A 14,895-nucleotide genomic window follows, 5' to 3' on the forward strand; every position below is an offset into this window, starting at 1 on the left:
GGGTCAGAACTCCATGCCTGAGCCTCCAGTATCAGGTGGCAGCGACTAGCAGCTCTGGAGCCGACTGCCTGGTGAGCAGATCAGCTCACTTAAGCTAAACTATGTTTAATCAGGCTGCTAGTTAGAAACAAACACATTTTCAAGGGGTCCCAAGAGGTCAGGTGGGGGGGAGGAAGCCCAGCTCCAGCTCCAGCCCTGTATAGTCACTATCCCGCATGTTTTAAATACATTCTTGCTTCAACACACCTGAATTAAGTCATCATATCTGTCATCCAGCTCTGCAGAGGCCTTTTAATGAACTACTCATTTGAGACAAGTGGGTTGGAAAAGGGATGCTTCCAAATGTTGCAGGATGGTATAGCTTGATTACTGAAGCTGGTACCCACTATTCTATGTTTTTTCTGAATGCAATATTAGATATAATATTTAGCGTATAATTGTCTTTTTATGTCTGTAATTGGGTCAGACTCAATTACAGATGTGATTTATTGTTAAATCACATTTACTACATTTCACAGTACTGTTGAAATTGATATTATCTATATATTACATAAATTAGAAAGACTCATATTTTATACTGACTTTTATACTTGTGCAAAAATAATTTTCTATTTCTAAAATTATATTATATATTAGTTCCCCTTTCTAAACATATGTTTGTTTTATCTGCTTACTTTCATTTCTGTCAAATCTTCACACTAGTAGAGAAAAATTATACACGTGTTGTATGCTGACATCTAGTGGACACAGCAGGTACTGCTGCCTTCTTTCATGTAAGTTCTTACAAACTAGTCAATAGGCCTATGTCCAGACACCGTATATCACAGAAAACACAAGTCACACCTTAGCTGAGGTTTTTAATGATTTATTGAAACATAAACAATTGTGCACAATGTTTATTAAGGTGCTTTGTTGTGCATCGGGTCCATAAGGGCAAACCGACAGGCCATTCTGAAAAATTACATTTTTTTAAATGTACTTTATTTACTGCACAGATTTCAGTAAACTTGCACTAAATCTTATATTGGCTGTAGGAAACATAAACACTGTCATTTAAATCTCTTATTGCAACAGTTTTGTTTTTAATATATGTAGCAAAGGCATTGTATGCCTTCATACCACAATGCTGCACTAAATACGTTACTGCATCATCGAATACAACTTTATTTTTTTAAATCACACAGTGTCCCTATAAATATATAACTTCCTTACACTTTTTTTCTCATGTCTTAGTTGTAAGCTGGTCTTATCTGTTTTTATCTAAAGAAGATCTTTAGGGATCACCTTACTTATGTCATAACCTGTTATTATGCTACATGTCCTTTTACAGTCATGCTATTGTCATAACCTTCACTTTGTTTTTGCAAAGAGGTTTCAATATGATCATCCTTACAATTACAGTCTAACTGCTCCTATTTACATTCATTGTGCTGTCAAAGTTCATTTTCTCCATTAAAAATGCATCAAGCACAACAAGTACACAGCCACAGAAAGGTACATTTTTTGTTAAGAGACCTCCAACGGTCATTCATCTACATTCAGATTATAATATTCGGAGTGCAACCAAGAGAGATCCATGTGGATTCACCTGTTGACCCAAGGTGGCATCTAGGATGGCTGTCCTGGTTTCTCTGCTCGGCAACAACAAATGAGCCCAGCTGGATGTCTCCCGGTCCACCTCACAAAATAAGCAGAAAGGACTCAATGTCCTGCACTACTAATCTCATTTAGTGTCCAAGAAACACATTCATGGCTACATTTACAGGTAATATTCACAGATAAATGTAAGAGTACACAATTGTTAACTTCCTAAATTTTGACCTGAATAGATATTTTTCTCTTCTGAGATTTTGTTATGAGTCTTCACAGCATGGTGATTCTCTGACAGAATGTATTTGCTTCATCACATATTGAGGTGAGCATCACATATAGTGATACTTATCACACACTGTAGCTCTAATGTTTTCCTTCTAACTTCTAACTGAATAATTCCATGATAAGGCACGGGAAAGTGGGAGAGCTGAGGACCGTGATCCAAGTACAACATGAACCAAGTTCCAAAGAAACATCATTAGCTGCCTTTCCTTTTGTCTGTGCATCTTTAACATTCAACAAAAAATACTCTGCTGTGCAGAGGAAATAAAGGTACCTCTTATTGGGACCCATTTAAACAAAACTGTAAGGCAACACGCTTGTCAGTCCAAACACAACAAAAATAATAATACTAAATTGTTAGAACTTTGGTGAATGTTGAACCTGATTCGGATAATGAGAAACTGCAAACAGCAACATAAACATACGATGAGCAAGTTTGCAGTTGTTGATATTTTGGGAAATAATTATGTTTAATTTCATAAAAAGACTCAAAGACTGAATATTGGAATAAAAGCTGCCAAATGGTAGAATACTTCTGTCATCAGTATCTCTAAAGATTTTGTCTGGTTCTGTCAAAATCCAGAAAACAACCATCACAAGGAAAACACTTTCTAAATGACCCAGATATATATACATATAAAAAACTTGGTGTCTCCTCCATCTCTTTCATCTGAAGAGATGAGTGGATGGCTTGCAGTGGAGTGTGAGCTGGCGGGAGCTGTAGCCCGACAAACCCACACCAATCAGACCCATCAGGAGAGCCAGGTATGGCGTGGCAGTGATCTCCCTGTTCTGCAGCACCGTCTGGGCTGCCTGGGTCTAGAAAAAAAGAGTATAGGAGTATAAGAGCTATCCATCTCCACGAATTGCAGCTATGTCGTTCCTGCCACTGGAAAATAAACAATCTGAAAAAATGTGACCCTCCAAGACTAGACTCATTCCAGTAGTGGTCTTTTCCTAAAGGAAAAGCTGGATCAAAGTCTCCATATTATGTCTGTTTGACTTTGTTTCTATCACAATGGAAGATTTTTGCAAGTTTTTATAAGTTATTTCTGAAACTTGAGCAGATACAGGACACCATAAAGCATTTCTGATTGTATTTTCTTATGTAAAAATGCTTACTCTAAAAGCTAAATTCAAACCATTTACATCTTTTGCATCTCATCAGAACATACAACAAATACTTCAGTTCATTCATCCTCACTTATGTTTGACTCTGCATCGATCTTCAGAACAACATCTCAGCAACAAAAAAAATAAACTGATGCTGCAATTTTTTTAATTAAAATTTGCGTTAGAGCTCTAAAGTTTGTCTGCATGTGTCTGAAATAACAATCAGGACAAATGGCTTTAATGCAACTGCAACAGAAATCCAATTAGAGGGTATTTGCCCGACCTGAAGACAACTTCAAATCAAATCCATTTAAAGACAGGCTACTGTGGTTCTCTATCCTAATCCTGCCAGGACTCAGACAAATGTAAGCTCTTTGGAAATCAGGGTTGTTGTTAGAAAGAAATTTCTAAAAGATGCTATGTCGATTACCAAAATTAGTATTTTCGGTTGAACAAATTAACTTTAAATATGCATATGGTGCATAGAAAGATAAGTAACAAAATACTGTGCAGCATAATTTATTCACAGCCACATAATTCTTCATTTTAAAAAAATCTAGAGATATGCACTCAGCAGTTATAAGAGGTTTCTTGTTATTTCCGTCCCTGATTTGCCACTGTAGAGCTACGGCAAAGTCTAAAATGATCTGAAATCTATCCACACAAGAAGAACATCTGAAAGCATCACACAAACCTGCAGATATCTGATGTATCCAGGGGTCAGGCGAGGGATGCGAAAAAACATTCTTGTTCCCTTCAGTGCTTTACAGTTGAGGCCACAAAACTCCTCTGGAACTTGCCCTCAGGAGCTGCTGCGGGGCAACTGTATCCCACTGTGTCTTTGTGTTGAGGCAGCAACAGCTCTCCCCGGTGTCTGCAGGCAAGAACGCTTCAATCAGATGATCTGCTCTAGGGAAATCCAGTCCCTACAGGTTGTATATAAACCCTTGGATGTATTGTCATTGCGTAAGCTGGACGGTTTGTGCGTATCATTGTGTGTGGGGGTGCGGGTGCGTGTGTGTGTGTGTATTGGTGTCACTGATGGATTAGCAGGTCCACTGGTGACACAGTGGATTATTATACCTGGGATAGATGTTCCAAGTCTTTTATCCACCAATTAAGAGCAGGGGAAAATACACTAACATGCAACAATGGATAACAAAGCTACACTCCAGTGACGTCTACTGGGACACTGTTAAGTAGTTTTAACAATTAAGAACAAACAATTAAAGTTTGTTCCCATTCTAAAAGGTTTACAGAGGAATCTGGCACAGCTGTCTGAAACAACATTTTCTACTCCTATTCATCATCTGTGATGGCAGAAGTCCACCAGTCACTTCATACAGAAGAAAAATACACAAATATTAATGTATTAATTTAGGCTTGAATGGCATATGTTGAGGAACTGTTTTTATTTTTTTATTAAAACAAACACTAATGAAAATACAGTGCCTTCCGCAGAAATTCATTAACTTTTTGACATTTAGTTATAACCACAATCATCACGATACTTTAATGGGAACTAGTCTGAACTGTGACTGAGCCAAATATAACGTAGATAAGTTTTGATCTGAAATAGTCCATTGTATCTCTGGCTGTATATTTAGTCTGACGGTTGAATCTCCACTCAGACCTTAAGTTTTTGCTGCCTCTAACAAGTTACTATTATTACTACTTTTTTTTAATAATTGTTCTGTATTCAAGCCCATCCATTTACCGATTAATCATGATTACTTTTACTGTCCTTGCTGAAGAAAGCAAGGCAAGGACAGGATTATATGATGCTGACAATATGTGATACTCAGTGTGGGGACACTGTGTTTATAGTGGTTTGAAGTGCTAGAGTTTTGCCACATATCGCACTTCTGTTTGTAAGTAAAATATATTTATTTCTTCCACTTTAAAAATTAAGTAAGTGCTCTTTGTATTAAATACATTCAATTTTAATGAAAGTTTAATTTATTTCAATAATTAAATTCAATTAGTTCCCCAAATACAAGTGTTGTGAATATTTTTTAAAGGCAATTTGTAATTTTCAAAGTAAAAAAGAAACAAGTCGCAGTTTAAAATGATTCTTAAGTCCCAAACATTACAAATACGTATTATAAAAAACTACAAGGCAAGAAACTACAGTATTTAAAACACATTTTGTATCCGAGCAGTATTTTAAAACCGCTGTAAACATGTTTGCTACATCATACGAACATTTACCCTTGATACACTGCTGAGAAATAATATAAGGAAGAGAAAATTTTAAATTATAAACACGCTGTAAGAACAAAACACCTCAGTTTTTTAAAAAGATCTCCATGCTGTTGTGTTGGGAGCCTTCCGGAAGTTACGTCATCTCTATGAGTCCGTCTGAGAAGAAGGACGTTCTGATTACGGAGAGCGGGCTAATGTTAACTTCAGAAACTGCTTTTTTGGCACATTTTTCTATTCAAAATAAAACTGTTACTCGAACGTTTTGAAACATTTATGACAGTAAGTCCCAGTCGGTGTTATTTCCCCTCAGAAGAGTGAGGCTTTTCCCCCTCCGAGCTGGTAAAACAAAAAATAGTTGGCTAACATTGCACGCTAACGGCTAATGCTGCGTAGTTTCATTTCATTGAAAACAGACTGCAGTAGCCCGTTAAATTTTTTTTACGCCTGTTGGTGTTTTCTACAAAAACATATCTCGGAAACTGACATGGGCCTGTACTCAATACATTTACCACATAATCGATAGGTAATGGTTTGCATTTGAAAGTGTTGATTGTTTGTGTGTAGTTCCTGGCAGGGATGTTGAAGTTGTTGAATTTGAGGGAGAAGGGCGATTTTTATTCTTTGTTTAGCTACAGTTAAGCAACACAAACGGCCTTAACAAAACTTTTAAATTAAAAGTTACTGTTAAAGTATCAGTTCTGTAGTTGCAATTATTGAAAAAATATTAGACACATGCTGTTCCTTTTAAAATTACATTTATTTAACTATTTTCATCCTAGAAAATAACTAGTACATCCTTTTTGATCAAACATAGCAGATAGTTAGATTTAAAATACTACCTTGCTTTCATGAAAACTCAAAAAATATCCATAAAAATGTATTATGTGAATTCTTAAATTTAAAATTTTAACATGAATAAAACATGAATCAAAATTTTCTGTATTTGTTATTATAGTCACAGGTCAGATCCAATCAAGGAGAAATTGGGTAATTCCATTTACTAGCCAATAAATTGGTGCATCTTCATTTAACTCTGCATCAGAACGACAGTCCCCAATTGTGTCTCCCCATATTTACACACTCAACCTCCTAACTGTGATCTGAATAGTACTGTGGAAAATGGAGCAGGAAATTATATAAGTTTATAATGAGCAAAGTGTTTCCAGTTCAGTTATGTCTGTTTTGTTGTGTTTATATTCAAAATTTCAATTGATTATTTATATTCATCCATAATTTTGCAAAGTGAAACAGATTAAAACCTCCATTCATAATTGTTCATTGTTGGCCTGGTGTTCATCTGTTGAAGGTGTAATCCCATTACAGATCTTGCTGGGTCTTTTTACCGTGATTCACATCACATCGACTTGCAGCAGTTTTTGCTTTCACCGTCGCTCTTCTGTTTTGTTTTTAGCAATAATGAAAAGAAGAGCAGATGCAACATATTCACCTCTGCCGGGGACAAAGAGGCGGGTCGATGAAAGCAGCTCAGATGAAGAGTCATTATCTAGACAAGGTAAGTACATTTATATTCACCATTAACAAACAAAATGCGTTGGCAGTTTAAAAGAATTAAGTAAGTGCTCTTTGTGTGCTAACCTGACTAACATTATGTGTGCTTTTTGCACGTTTTCAGTATGGATTTGATGAGCTAAATTTGCCCTGGATCTGTCAATTCCAGATGTTTTTAAACAAAAAGACATAATATCCTAAAATGTATAGACCGACACACACCTATTGTTCTATTTGTATGTGTCTTCTTGTCCAGACTCGAGCCAAAATGACTCCCTCAGTGACCAGGAGGATCACAGGCCGAGCTTCTCTATGCCGTCCATATCAGCATCCTCCTTTGATGCCCAAGACAATGACGACTCCGCTCAGAACCCCTCAAAGTTCTCCATGTACAACAGCGTGTCGCAGAAGCTCATGGTGATCAAATCAAAACCTCATTATATTTTTTGATATTTTGAGATCTCTGAAATCTTACTATTTTGTAGTAAGATTGTTCAGAAGAGTATTAAATCCTGTGTTTTAATAACGTTTCTATCATGTCTTCTTCCACAGGCAAAAATGGGCTTTAGAGAAGGAGAAGGTCTGGGTAAGTTCAGCCAGGGGCGCAAAGAGATCGTAGAGGCTTCTACCCAGCGTGGAAGGAGGGGCCTGGGGCTCACGCTGCAGGGTTTCCAGGGAGAACTCAATGTTGACTGGCAGGATGAACCAGAGGTCAGCAAAACCAGTGCTCACCTTTTGTTTGTTTTCACCACTTTTATGTTAGACATGTTTTGTTAGAACAAAGATCTCAACTTTGTCTTCACAGCCCAGTGCAACTGAGAAGGTCGACTGGTTTCCTGAATGCACCACAGAGATCCCAGATGCAGATGAGCTGAGGGACTGGTTGATTCCAGGACCGGTAATTTATCAACATTTATCAGCTTTCACACTTTTATTCTTGTATTTTTGCTTTATTGAAATTTAAGTCTTTGTTTTATCTCCGGGCAGAGAAAACTAAAGATTGAGGATGAAACAGAGTTTTGTACAGAAGATCTTCTTCACACGCTTCTACGGTGCAAGGTCATAATGAAAATACCAGTTATTTATTAAGTCTGATGTAATATAAGAACTGAAGGAAATAAAAGCGGCTTAACTAATTATGGTACTAAACTCAAAGAGAAGTTTTGTCCTGATAATTTATGTGTATTTCATCTACAAAGAACATTTCAATCTTTAAACTTTTCAAACCAAAGCTGCCTTCAATAAAAATCACAAATTTTGATGTTTAGCTAATTTTTTTCTTCTATGCATTATTGCGAAACTTTCATGGTGTTGGGTACTTTTTTCATCTTAATCCAAAATGTTGTGGTATCTAGACGGTGTTTGATGATCTGGAGGGCGAGGAGATGAGGAGAGCCCGAACACGCTCAAACCCTTATGAGACGATCAGAGGAGGAATCTTCCTCAACAGGTAAAGGTTTATGCTGCAAATCACTAGCTGCTCTTTTTTTAAACTTCAGATAATGTTAAAATAATCTTTTTTGTATTTTTGCTCCATTGTGTAGGCTCATTTTGTACAACTCCAAATTATAGGGGTTTTTTTTAGGTTACAAAACATACTTACAAAATAGAACTATCTCATTTGTCACAGTTATGGAAGAAATGTTGTAATTAAATGATTTTCATTTTTAAAAATATGAATTTTTACTAATCATATTACAACTCAGTGAAAGATCAAAGCTGTATGTTCATTAACATTCTCCTTTTTTTCACTTATATTCTCAACTGAATGCAGCATGTGAGAAAATATCGAATGAAAGTGTAAAAGCCGTGCTCATAGAGAATTGCCATCTATAAATAGGTAGAAACCTTTAAGATGTGTCAAGTATGGGAAGTCTCCTTCAGAGATTTTGACAGTAGGATAAAGCTGCTGATTTATGTTTTCTTTAAAAGAAAAATAAACAATTCTGAGCCCAAGAGGACATCTACAACAGTGAAGCAAGGTTTATAAAGATGTTACAGCGGTAGCCACTATGACAGATCCAAATGCCTTGAAAGCAAAAAACTAAATGTAATCACTTTTATTACTGTTAGTAATTAAACAGTTATACCACAATTACAATTTTAATGGCATAAAAATATTGAAAAGCAAGGAATGTTGTGTATAAAATTGTTCCTGCTTTGTCATTTCATCACTTTTTCCTCTGTATTTAGAGCAGCCATGAAAATGGCCAACATCGATCACTGCTTTGACTACATGTTCACTAATCCAAAGGATTCTCAAGGGGTGAGCGTGTTACACCTAATACACACTGTATTGAAACTTTGGTTACAAAACGCAGACCCACATGAACACATTGATCAAATAAACTCTCTTATATTGTGTAGAAATCCCGGATGAAGGACCACGAGGGCGAGCTTCTGTACTTTGGCGACGTCTGTGCCGGGCCCGGTGGCTTTTCAGAGTACATCCTGTGGAGGAAACGCTGGCACGCTAAAGGCTTCGGGATGACGCTGAGAGGGCCGTGCGATTTCAAACTGGAGGATTTCTACGCAGCGCCCAGCGAGTTGTTTGAGCCTTACTATGGTGTGTTGATAAAATCGTCACGTCTCAGAGGGCAGAAGAGAGGCATCTTATATTTGAGATCATAAATGATTCAGTGGAAACTTGACCTGTGCTGTGTGTGTCTCAGGTGAGGGTGGAGTGGACGGGGATGGCGACATTACTCTGCCTGAAAACGTGACCGCGTTTCGTAACTTTGTCATGGAGAACACAGACAGAAGAGGGCTGCATTTCCTCATGGCAGACGGGGTAAGACGACTTCTAAGCAGTAACTGCCTGAGGTTTTTTCTTCACGTTTCAGAAGCATGATGTAAGCCTGGTGTTTTCAGTGTAGTCAGCTGGTGATCGGTTTTGATGTGATTTCTGTGGTTCTTAGGGTTTCTCTGTGGAGGGCCAGGAGAACATCCAGGAGATTCTCACCAAGCAGCTGCTGCTCTGTCAATTCCTCACTGCCCTCTCCACTCTCAGGACAGGTACAAGTGTGTGTAAATGCTTTCAGAAAACTCAACAAATTAGTGGAGCTCTCTCTAAGGAAATCTATTTTTTCCTTTTCCTTCCAGGTGGACATTTTGTATGTAAAACCTTTGACCTCTTCACTCCTTTCAGCGTGGGTTTGGTGTACCTGCTCTACCTCTGCTTCGACAGGATCTCTCTCTTCAAACCCGTCACCAGCAGGCCAGCCAACTCTGAGAGGTGGGCTCAGTGACAAAATGATCCAGACGAGTTTATTTGTGTTGAACTCAGGAATGAGACATCTAGATTGCTCATACCTGAGAAGCATTTAAGCCTCAAGATAATTAATCTCTGTATAGATCAGTTTCAAAATCAGCCTTTTTATGGCTATAACAATTTAAGATTCGCTGAGGTATTTTTCATCTTCCTTCTGTTGGCTAGGAATCACACAGCAGCATTTTAGATGAACTGCAGCTTTCTGATGGATCTTTTTTCGTTCAATGACACCATTACTTACTTTGTTTTTAACCCCACTGAGTGTAGTTCAGTGCTAATTTATGGGACCAAAACCAATGACTGCGACTTTTACTTAAATAAGCTGGAGGAAATACTGACCCGCACACTCCAGATGTTTTAAGGTCAAAGTAATAGTGGTTTTAGAGCATTTGAAGTGTTGTAAACATTTGCCACATACAGTAGCTTTGAACATTGACCTTATAAAAGATTTACAAGACTAAGATCTAGAGGTAATTTAAGGCTGGTTTTGTCACCACTGCTTGGGGGATTGTTGGACTTAATACTTAATGGCTTACAGAATTCTATTTATCTCTTTATAGTTTTATGTTTCCTGTTAAAATAGCAGTTGGTCTAAATATTAATCACCATTGTAATGCAGCTCAGTTGAAATTTAAAATTTAGGAATGCTTTTAATTGGAAACCTGAGCCACAAGTGTTGGTCACATTATTTAAAGCACTATTCCCAGTGTGAGTTGTCAGAAATGTGCTATATAAATAATTTTGACCTTGAGTTATCAGTACTTTTTAGTTCTTTTAATGTTATGCTAAAAACCATAAATGATTATTACAAATACAAAAACATGCACTTATGTCTTAACTTTATATATCCAAAAAATTCACCTTCTCTCAGGTATGTATGGTTTAAGCCAGTGCAGTTAGATCCCATCAACGACCTGCTTGTCGCCTGTCGCTGCCAGTTCTGTCTGCAAGATTGACCTAACACTAAACTTAAAGAAAATTTGTCAATCTATTTTTCTGCTTTTGGCCAAGTATTTGTGATACAATTTCCTCCTTTAAGTAAAGAAGCTACTGTCTTGCCTTCGTCTGATGTTCAGGTACATCGTGTGCCGCGGTCTGAAACCAGGTTCGGATGCGGTCAGAGAGTACATGTTCAAAATCAACCTGAAACTGAACCAGTTCAGGAACAGAGACACTGATGTTACAGAGGTGGTTCCACTGAGCATCATAAAGGACGACACAGACTTCTTCCAGTTCATGGTCAACTCCAATGAGAGGTAGGGACGCCGTTTTCAACATGTTGCACCAGCTGCTTATTTAACAACTTTTCTTGACAAAGACTGCGTTCTACTGTGAGTTCAGCCTCTGTGTAGTCCAGATCAAGGCCTTGGCAAAGATCCACGCTTTCGTCATGGACCCGTAAGCAAACACAACTGGGTGCAATATTTGTGTTAACTCATAATCAGATGAATGTCATGTCTGACAGTGACTGTGTTGTCATATTTAAAGGGCGCTCTCAGAGCCGAGACAAGCTGACATCAGGAAGGAGTGCTTAAAGCTTTGGGGGGTGAGTGGAGAAACTGTAAACTCTACAGATTTACTGTAATTTGAACACCTTCTTTTCCAGAGTGAAATTAATATCAATAGACATCAATATGAAAATATTTCTTTTGAAAGAGCTGAATAATTCATTTTCTTAATTTTTTCACACAACTGTTGTTTTATACTGTCACTTATAGTTAACTGGTTTCTGATTCTAGGTACCAGACAAGGCCAGAGTCGCTCCTTCTTCATCCGACCCAAAAAACAAATTCTATGAGCTGACAAAGGTTTGATATGAAAGATATGGAAATATTTTTATCTTTTATGTAAAATCTTGAAAAAGATCAAATGTTGTTGTGTTTAAAGGGATTTTTCTTTCCTGTGTTGTGACTCAGAACTCAGATATTGATGCGTTCCAGAGCAAGATAACTCCTCTAGACTCCAAGACGCTCGCTAAGCTGCGACAAATCTTTGACTACAGGTGCATTGTGGGAGGTGGAGAGCAGATCTTCCTGCTTGCATTGGGGGTAGGTCTGAAGGGACAGGGCTTCCAGTATAATTTATTTATATCAAGAGCAATAGAGTGCTAACTTTGTGCTTTCTTTAAAACTCATTCTCTGTTATCTGACTGTGTAGAAGTCTCAGATATACACATGGGACGGGAAAATGCCCCTGCGCTGGAAGAAAATGGAAAATTTTAAGCTGGAGTTGCCAAGGGAAACACTCCTCAGTGTGGAGATCGTTCAAGAACTGAAAGGGGAGGTGAGAACCGAGCCGAATCTTAATGTTTATAAAAACAAAACAAATGGACAAAAAAAAGATCTGAATCAAATATAACACCATTTGTTTGGTTCTCAGGGTAAAGCTCAGCGCAGAATCAGTGCTGTCCATGTAATGGATGCACTGATTCTTAATGGTACTGATGTAAGAGATCAGCACTTCAACCAGCGGTAAGATGTTGGCTCTGTTACAAAGTTATCTGGATTTATCTTTAAAACACATTATTTTGTTCGTTTTGGATTCACTCAAAGCATTTGTAGGAATCGGAACGTTTCTCTGGTTGGGAACATTCATGTATGTTTTTGGCCCCGCAAGTGATATCTGTACTGCAGACATCCACCACGATTAAAAGAAAACTGTGAAAAGAGCTGAGAGTTGGCCACAGTGTTCTTGTTTATGCTTTGTGTTTTTAAAATTTGCAGAATCCAGATGGCTGAGAAGTTTGTGAAGGCGGTGGCAAAACCCAGCAGAACAGACATGAACCCAATCAGGTGACAACTGTACCAAATTCAGCCATTTTTACCACTTCTTTCACTTTTCACTGGAAAACATTGAACTTAAATTACGAGTACATTATATTTTGTCAAAAATTATCTCAAATTTGAAATTGAAGTCATGCTGCCAAATTATTTTAATTTAAGTGGCCCCTGGTACTATAAAGTAAATATTCACATACTTTTTTTTCTCCCAACCAGAGTCAAGGAAGTTTACAGACTAGAGGAAATGGAGAAAATCTTTGTCAGGTAAAAAATTGATCTCCCATTGGCTTCCTGTAATAATAGGGTTTCTCTGTTTTCTTTAAGATCAGTGCTATTTTAGTTGTTTTCATAAGAAATTGTCTCCAACGATGCAAATTGATCTTTTTTTTTCCTCAAACAGACTAGAGATGAAGATGACCAAGAGTTCAGGAGGCGTCCCTCGTCTGTCCTACACCGGCAGAGATGACAGGCACTTCCTTCCCACAGGCCTCTATATTATTAAAACTGTCAATGGTGAGTATTTGTGCTTTTCAGTATATAGCAGTGGATGTGTTAAAATATAAAAAATAAAAGCAAAACTTTGTTTTTCTTTCTGTTGCCCTTCAGAGCCGTGGATGATGGCATTCAGCAAAAATTCAAACAAGAAGTTTTTCTATAACAAGTTAACCAAGGAATCGACTTATGGTATGCCACCAAATGCTGCTGCTCCTTTCCGGTATGTATATGCCTTTCTGTTCAGTCCTACAATACATGGCAAAAGTGTCAATACACCGTTAAGATGAAGGGGTGTGAAGTGTTAAAAGCTTTAACTGGCGATGATAGAACAACAGAAAGTAAAGTGGAAGGAAAACATTATTTCCAGAGTGCAGCTTTGCAGTCCACATTTTTATTTGTGATAAACTTTTAAAACCAAGTGTTGTTTTCCTTCCGCTTATAACTTTGCACAACCTTTTGGTGGTCATCTACATAGAAGCCTAATCAAAGACAGTAAGTAAATAAATGTAATAAAAGTAGATAATCTCTGAAATTTCTGGTTTGTTTTAATTCTTCAGCGTCTGTCACTCTGAGCGACTCTTCTGGGCCTGGGTGGAAGGGGTCATCGTCCACGATTCTCAGACCCGAACAGACCCAGAGAAACTGTCCAAAGATGAATTTTTAACCTTCATCCATCAACATCACCAGTACAGAATACAGCAATGAACCTTCAAGAGCTTCGTCAGCTGCAGACCGTCCTCTGAGGCACAAAGTGATGGAGCGCCTTGGAAAAGGCCGTGTGATCCATTGATCATTATTTATTTGACGATAAAGTCTTCAGATTATAAAACGTTTTTTTTATGTGGCCACTCAACTTATTGTTCATTCATTAAACTGCTTTAAGACCACTATCAAGCTCCTTGCTTTGATGACTTTCAGGGAAGTTTTTTTAACTGAAGGTATGAATTATTGGCTGTCCTTTGAACCAGTTTGCTTCCTCATTATTTCCTACCCCCTCAGTGAACTACACTGAATCATACTGCCTTACACAACAATATGGACACAATGAAAATGATGCTTTTTTTACCATGCTTTGACCTCTCCTGTGCATCTGTGTTTTCTCAACTTCTTGATGGGTGATATACTTTGCTGTGCTTTCATACATCACTTTCAATGATGGGATTAAACTATGCATCAGTGTCTATATGGTCAGTGTAGCCTTCTTAAGAACTGCTATAATGCCATGACTCGTCTTCTTCACAGAAGATGAAGCTGGATACTAAAACCAGCCGCAGCTCTGCTTTTCCCTCACTTTTTTACAGCCTGGTTGTAGCAGCTCACTGTGTGTGTGGCCTAAAACTCTGTTTTTAAGTTTGATTTCCTTTGCTTTTTGTGCCTGACAATTTTTGTAAATGCTGCAATGTATTTATTTTTCTGTTGAGTGAAATCTCAAGCTATTAGATGTAAATAGTAGCGAATAAAGGGATGACACTGTTACCACACATTGGTGAAACTAGATTAAAGTCAGATAATCAAAGATATTTTAGAGCTTCATTTTTACCTGTTTTGCCCTCCATAATTTATGGTACAATCTATAAATAGGTGTATTTTTTTATTGCAGTGAAATAATCTAATACTAGTTATTTTTAGAAAAATCCAACTGTTAAT

General features: G+C 37.6%; 1 protein-coding gene and 1 long non-coding RNA gene across 4 annotated transcripts; one reads left to right on the forward strand and one right to left on the reverse strand.

Moving 5' to 3' along the window:
• Positions 1–849: 849 nt before the first annotated feature.
• Positions 850–3,881, reverse strand: LOC111611359. The gene is made up of 2 exons (XR_002754011.1): positions 3,683–3,881; positions 850–2,694 (listed from the first exon to the last, which is right to left on the reverse strand). It is a non-coding gene; the product is annotated as an uncharacterized LOC111611359 (long non-coding RNA).
• Positions 3,882–5,353: 1,472 nt separating this feature from the next.
• Positions 5,354–14,767, forward strand: cmtr1 (cap methyltransferase 1). 3 transcript variants are annotated; one of them, XM_005809567.3, is made up of 24 exons: positions 5,354–5,716; positions 6,605–6,706; positions 6,959–7,119; positions 7,255–7,413; positions 7,508–7,600; positions 7,690–7,761; positions 8,058–8,152; positions 8,896–8,968; positions 9,070–9,268; positions 9,375–9,493; positions 9,621–9,717; positions 9,805–9,937; positions 11,050–11,229; positions 11,315–11,371; positions 11,462–11,519; positions 11,713–11,781; positions 11,890–12,021; positions 12,131–12,256; positions 12,353–12,444; positions 12,697–12,765; positions 12,970–13,017; positions 13,154–13,266; positions 13,360–13,468; positions 13,806–14,767. In XM_005809567.3, exons 2-24 carry the CDS (start codon positions 6,610–6,612, stop codon positions 13,951–13,953), a joined length of 2,499 nt encoding a protein of 832 aa, XP_005809624.1. In that variant the 5' UTR covers positions 5,354–5,716; positions 6,605–6,609; the 3' UTR covers positions 13,954–14,767. The 3 variants fall into 3 exon arrangements, with proteins under 3 accessions (XP_005809624.1, XP_023204038.1, XP_023204039.1); XM_023348270.1 differs by having other exon boundaries at positions 5,354–5,532; XM_023348271.1 differs by having other exon boundaries at positions 5,354–5,472.
• The last annotated feature ends 128 nt before the right edge of the window (positions 14,768–14,895 follow it).

This window comes from Xiphophorus maculatus, chromosome 15 (genome assembly GCF_002775205.1).
Source record: "Xiphophorus maculatus strain JP 163 A chromosome 15, X_maculatus-5.0-male, whole genome shotgun sequence".
Lineage (NCBI taxonomy): Eukaryota > Metazoa > Chordata > Actinopteri > Cyprinodontiformes > Poeciliidae > Xiphophorus > Xiphophorus maculatus.

Excerpts from the sequence above, each read along its gene's own strand:
- cmtr1 (XM_005809567.3), top strand. The coding sequence starts at position 6,610 with ATGAAAAGAAGAGCAGATGCAACATATTCACCTCTGCCGGGGACAAAG. Across the intron at positions 9,718-9,804 it reads CCTCTCCACTCTCAGGACAG|GTGGACATTTTGTATGTAAA; the intron begins GTACAAGTGTGT and ends TTTTCCTTCCAG. Across the intron at positions 13,267-13,359 it reads TATTATTAAAACTGTCAATG|AGCCGTGGATGATGGCATTC; the intron begins GTGAGTATTTGT and ends GTTGCCCTTCAG.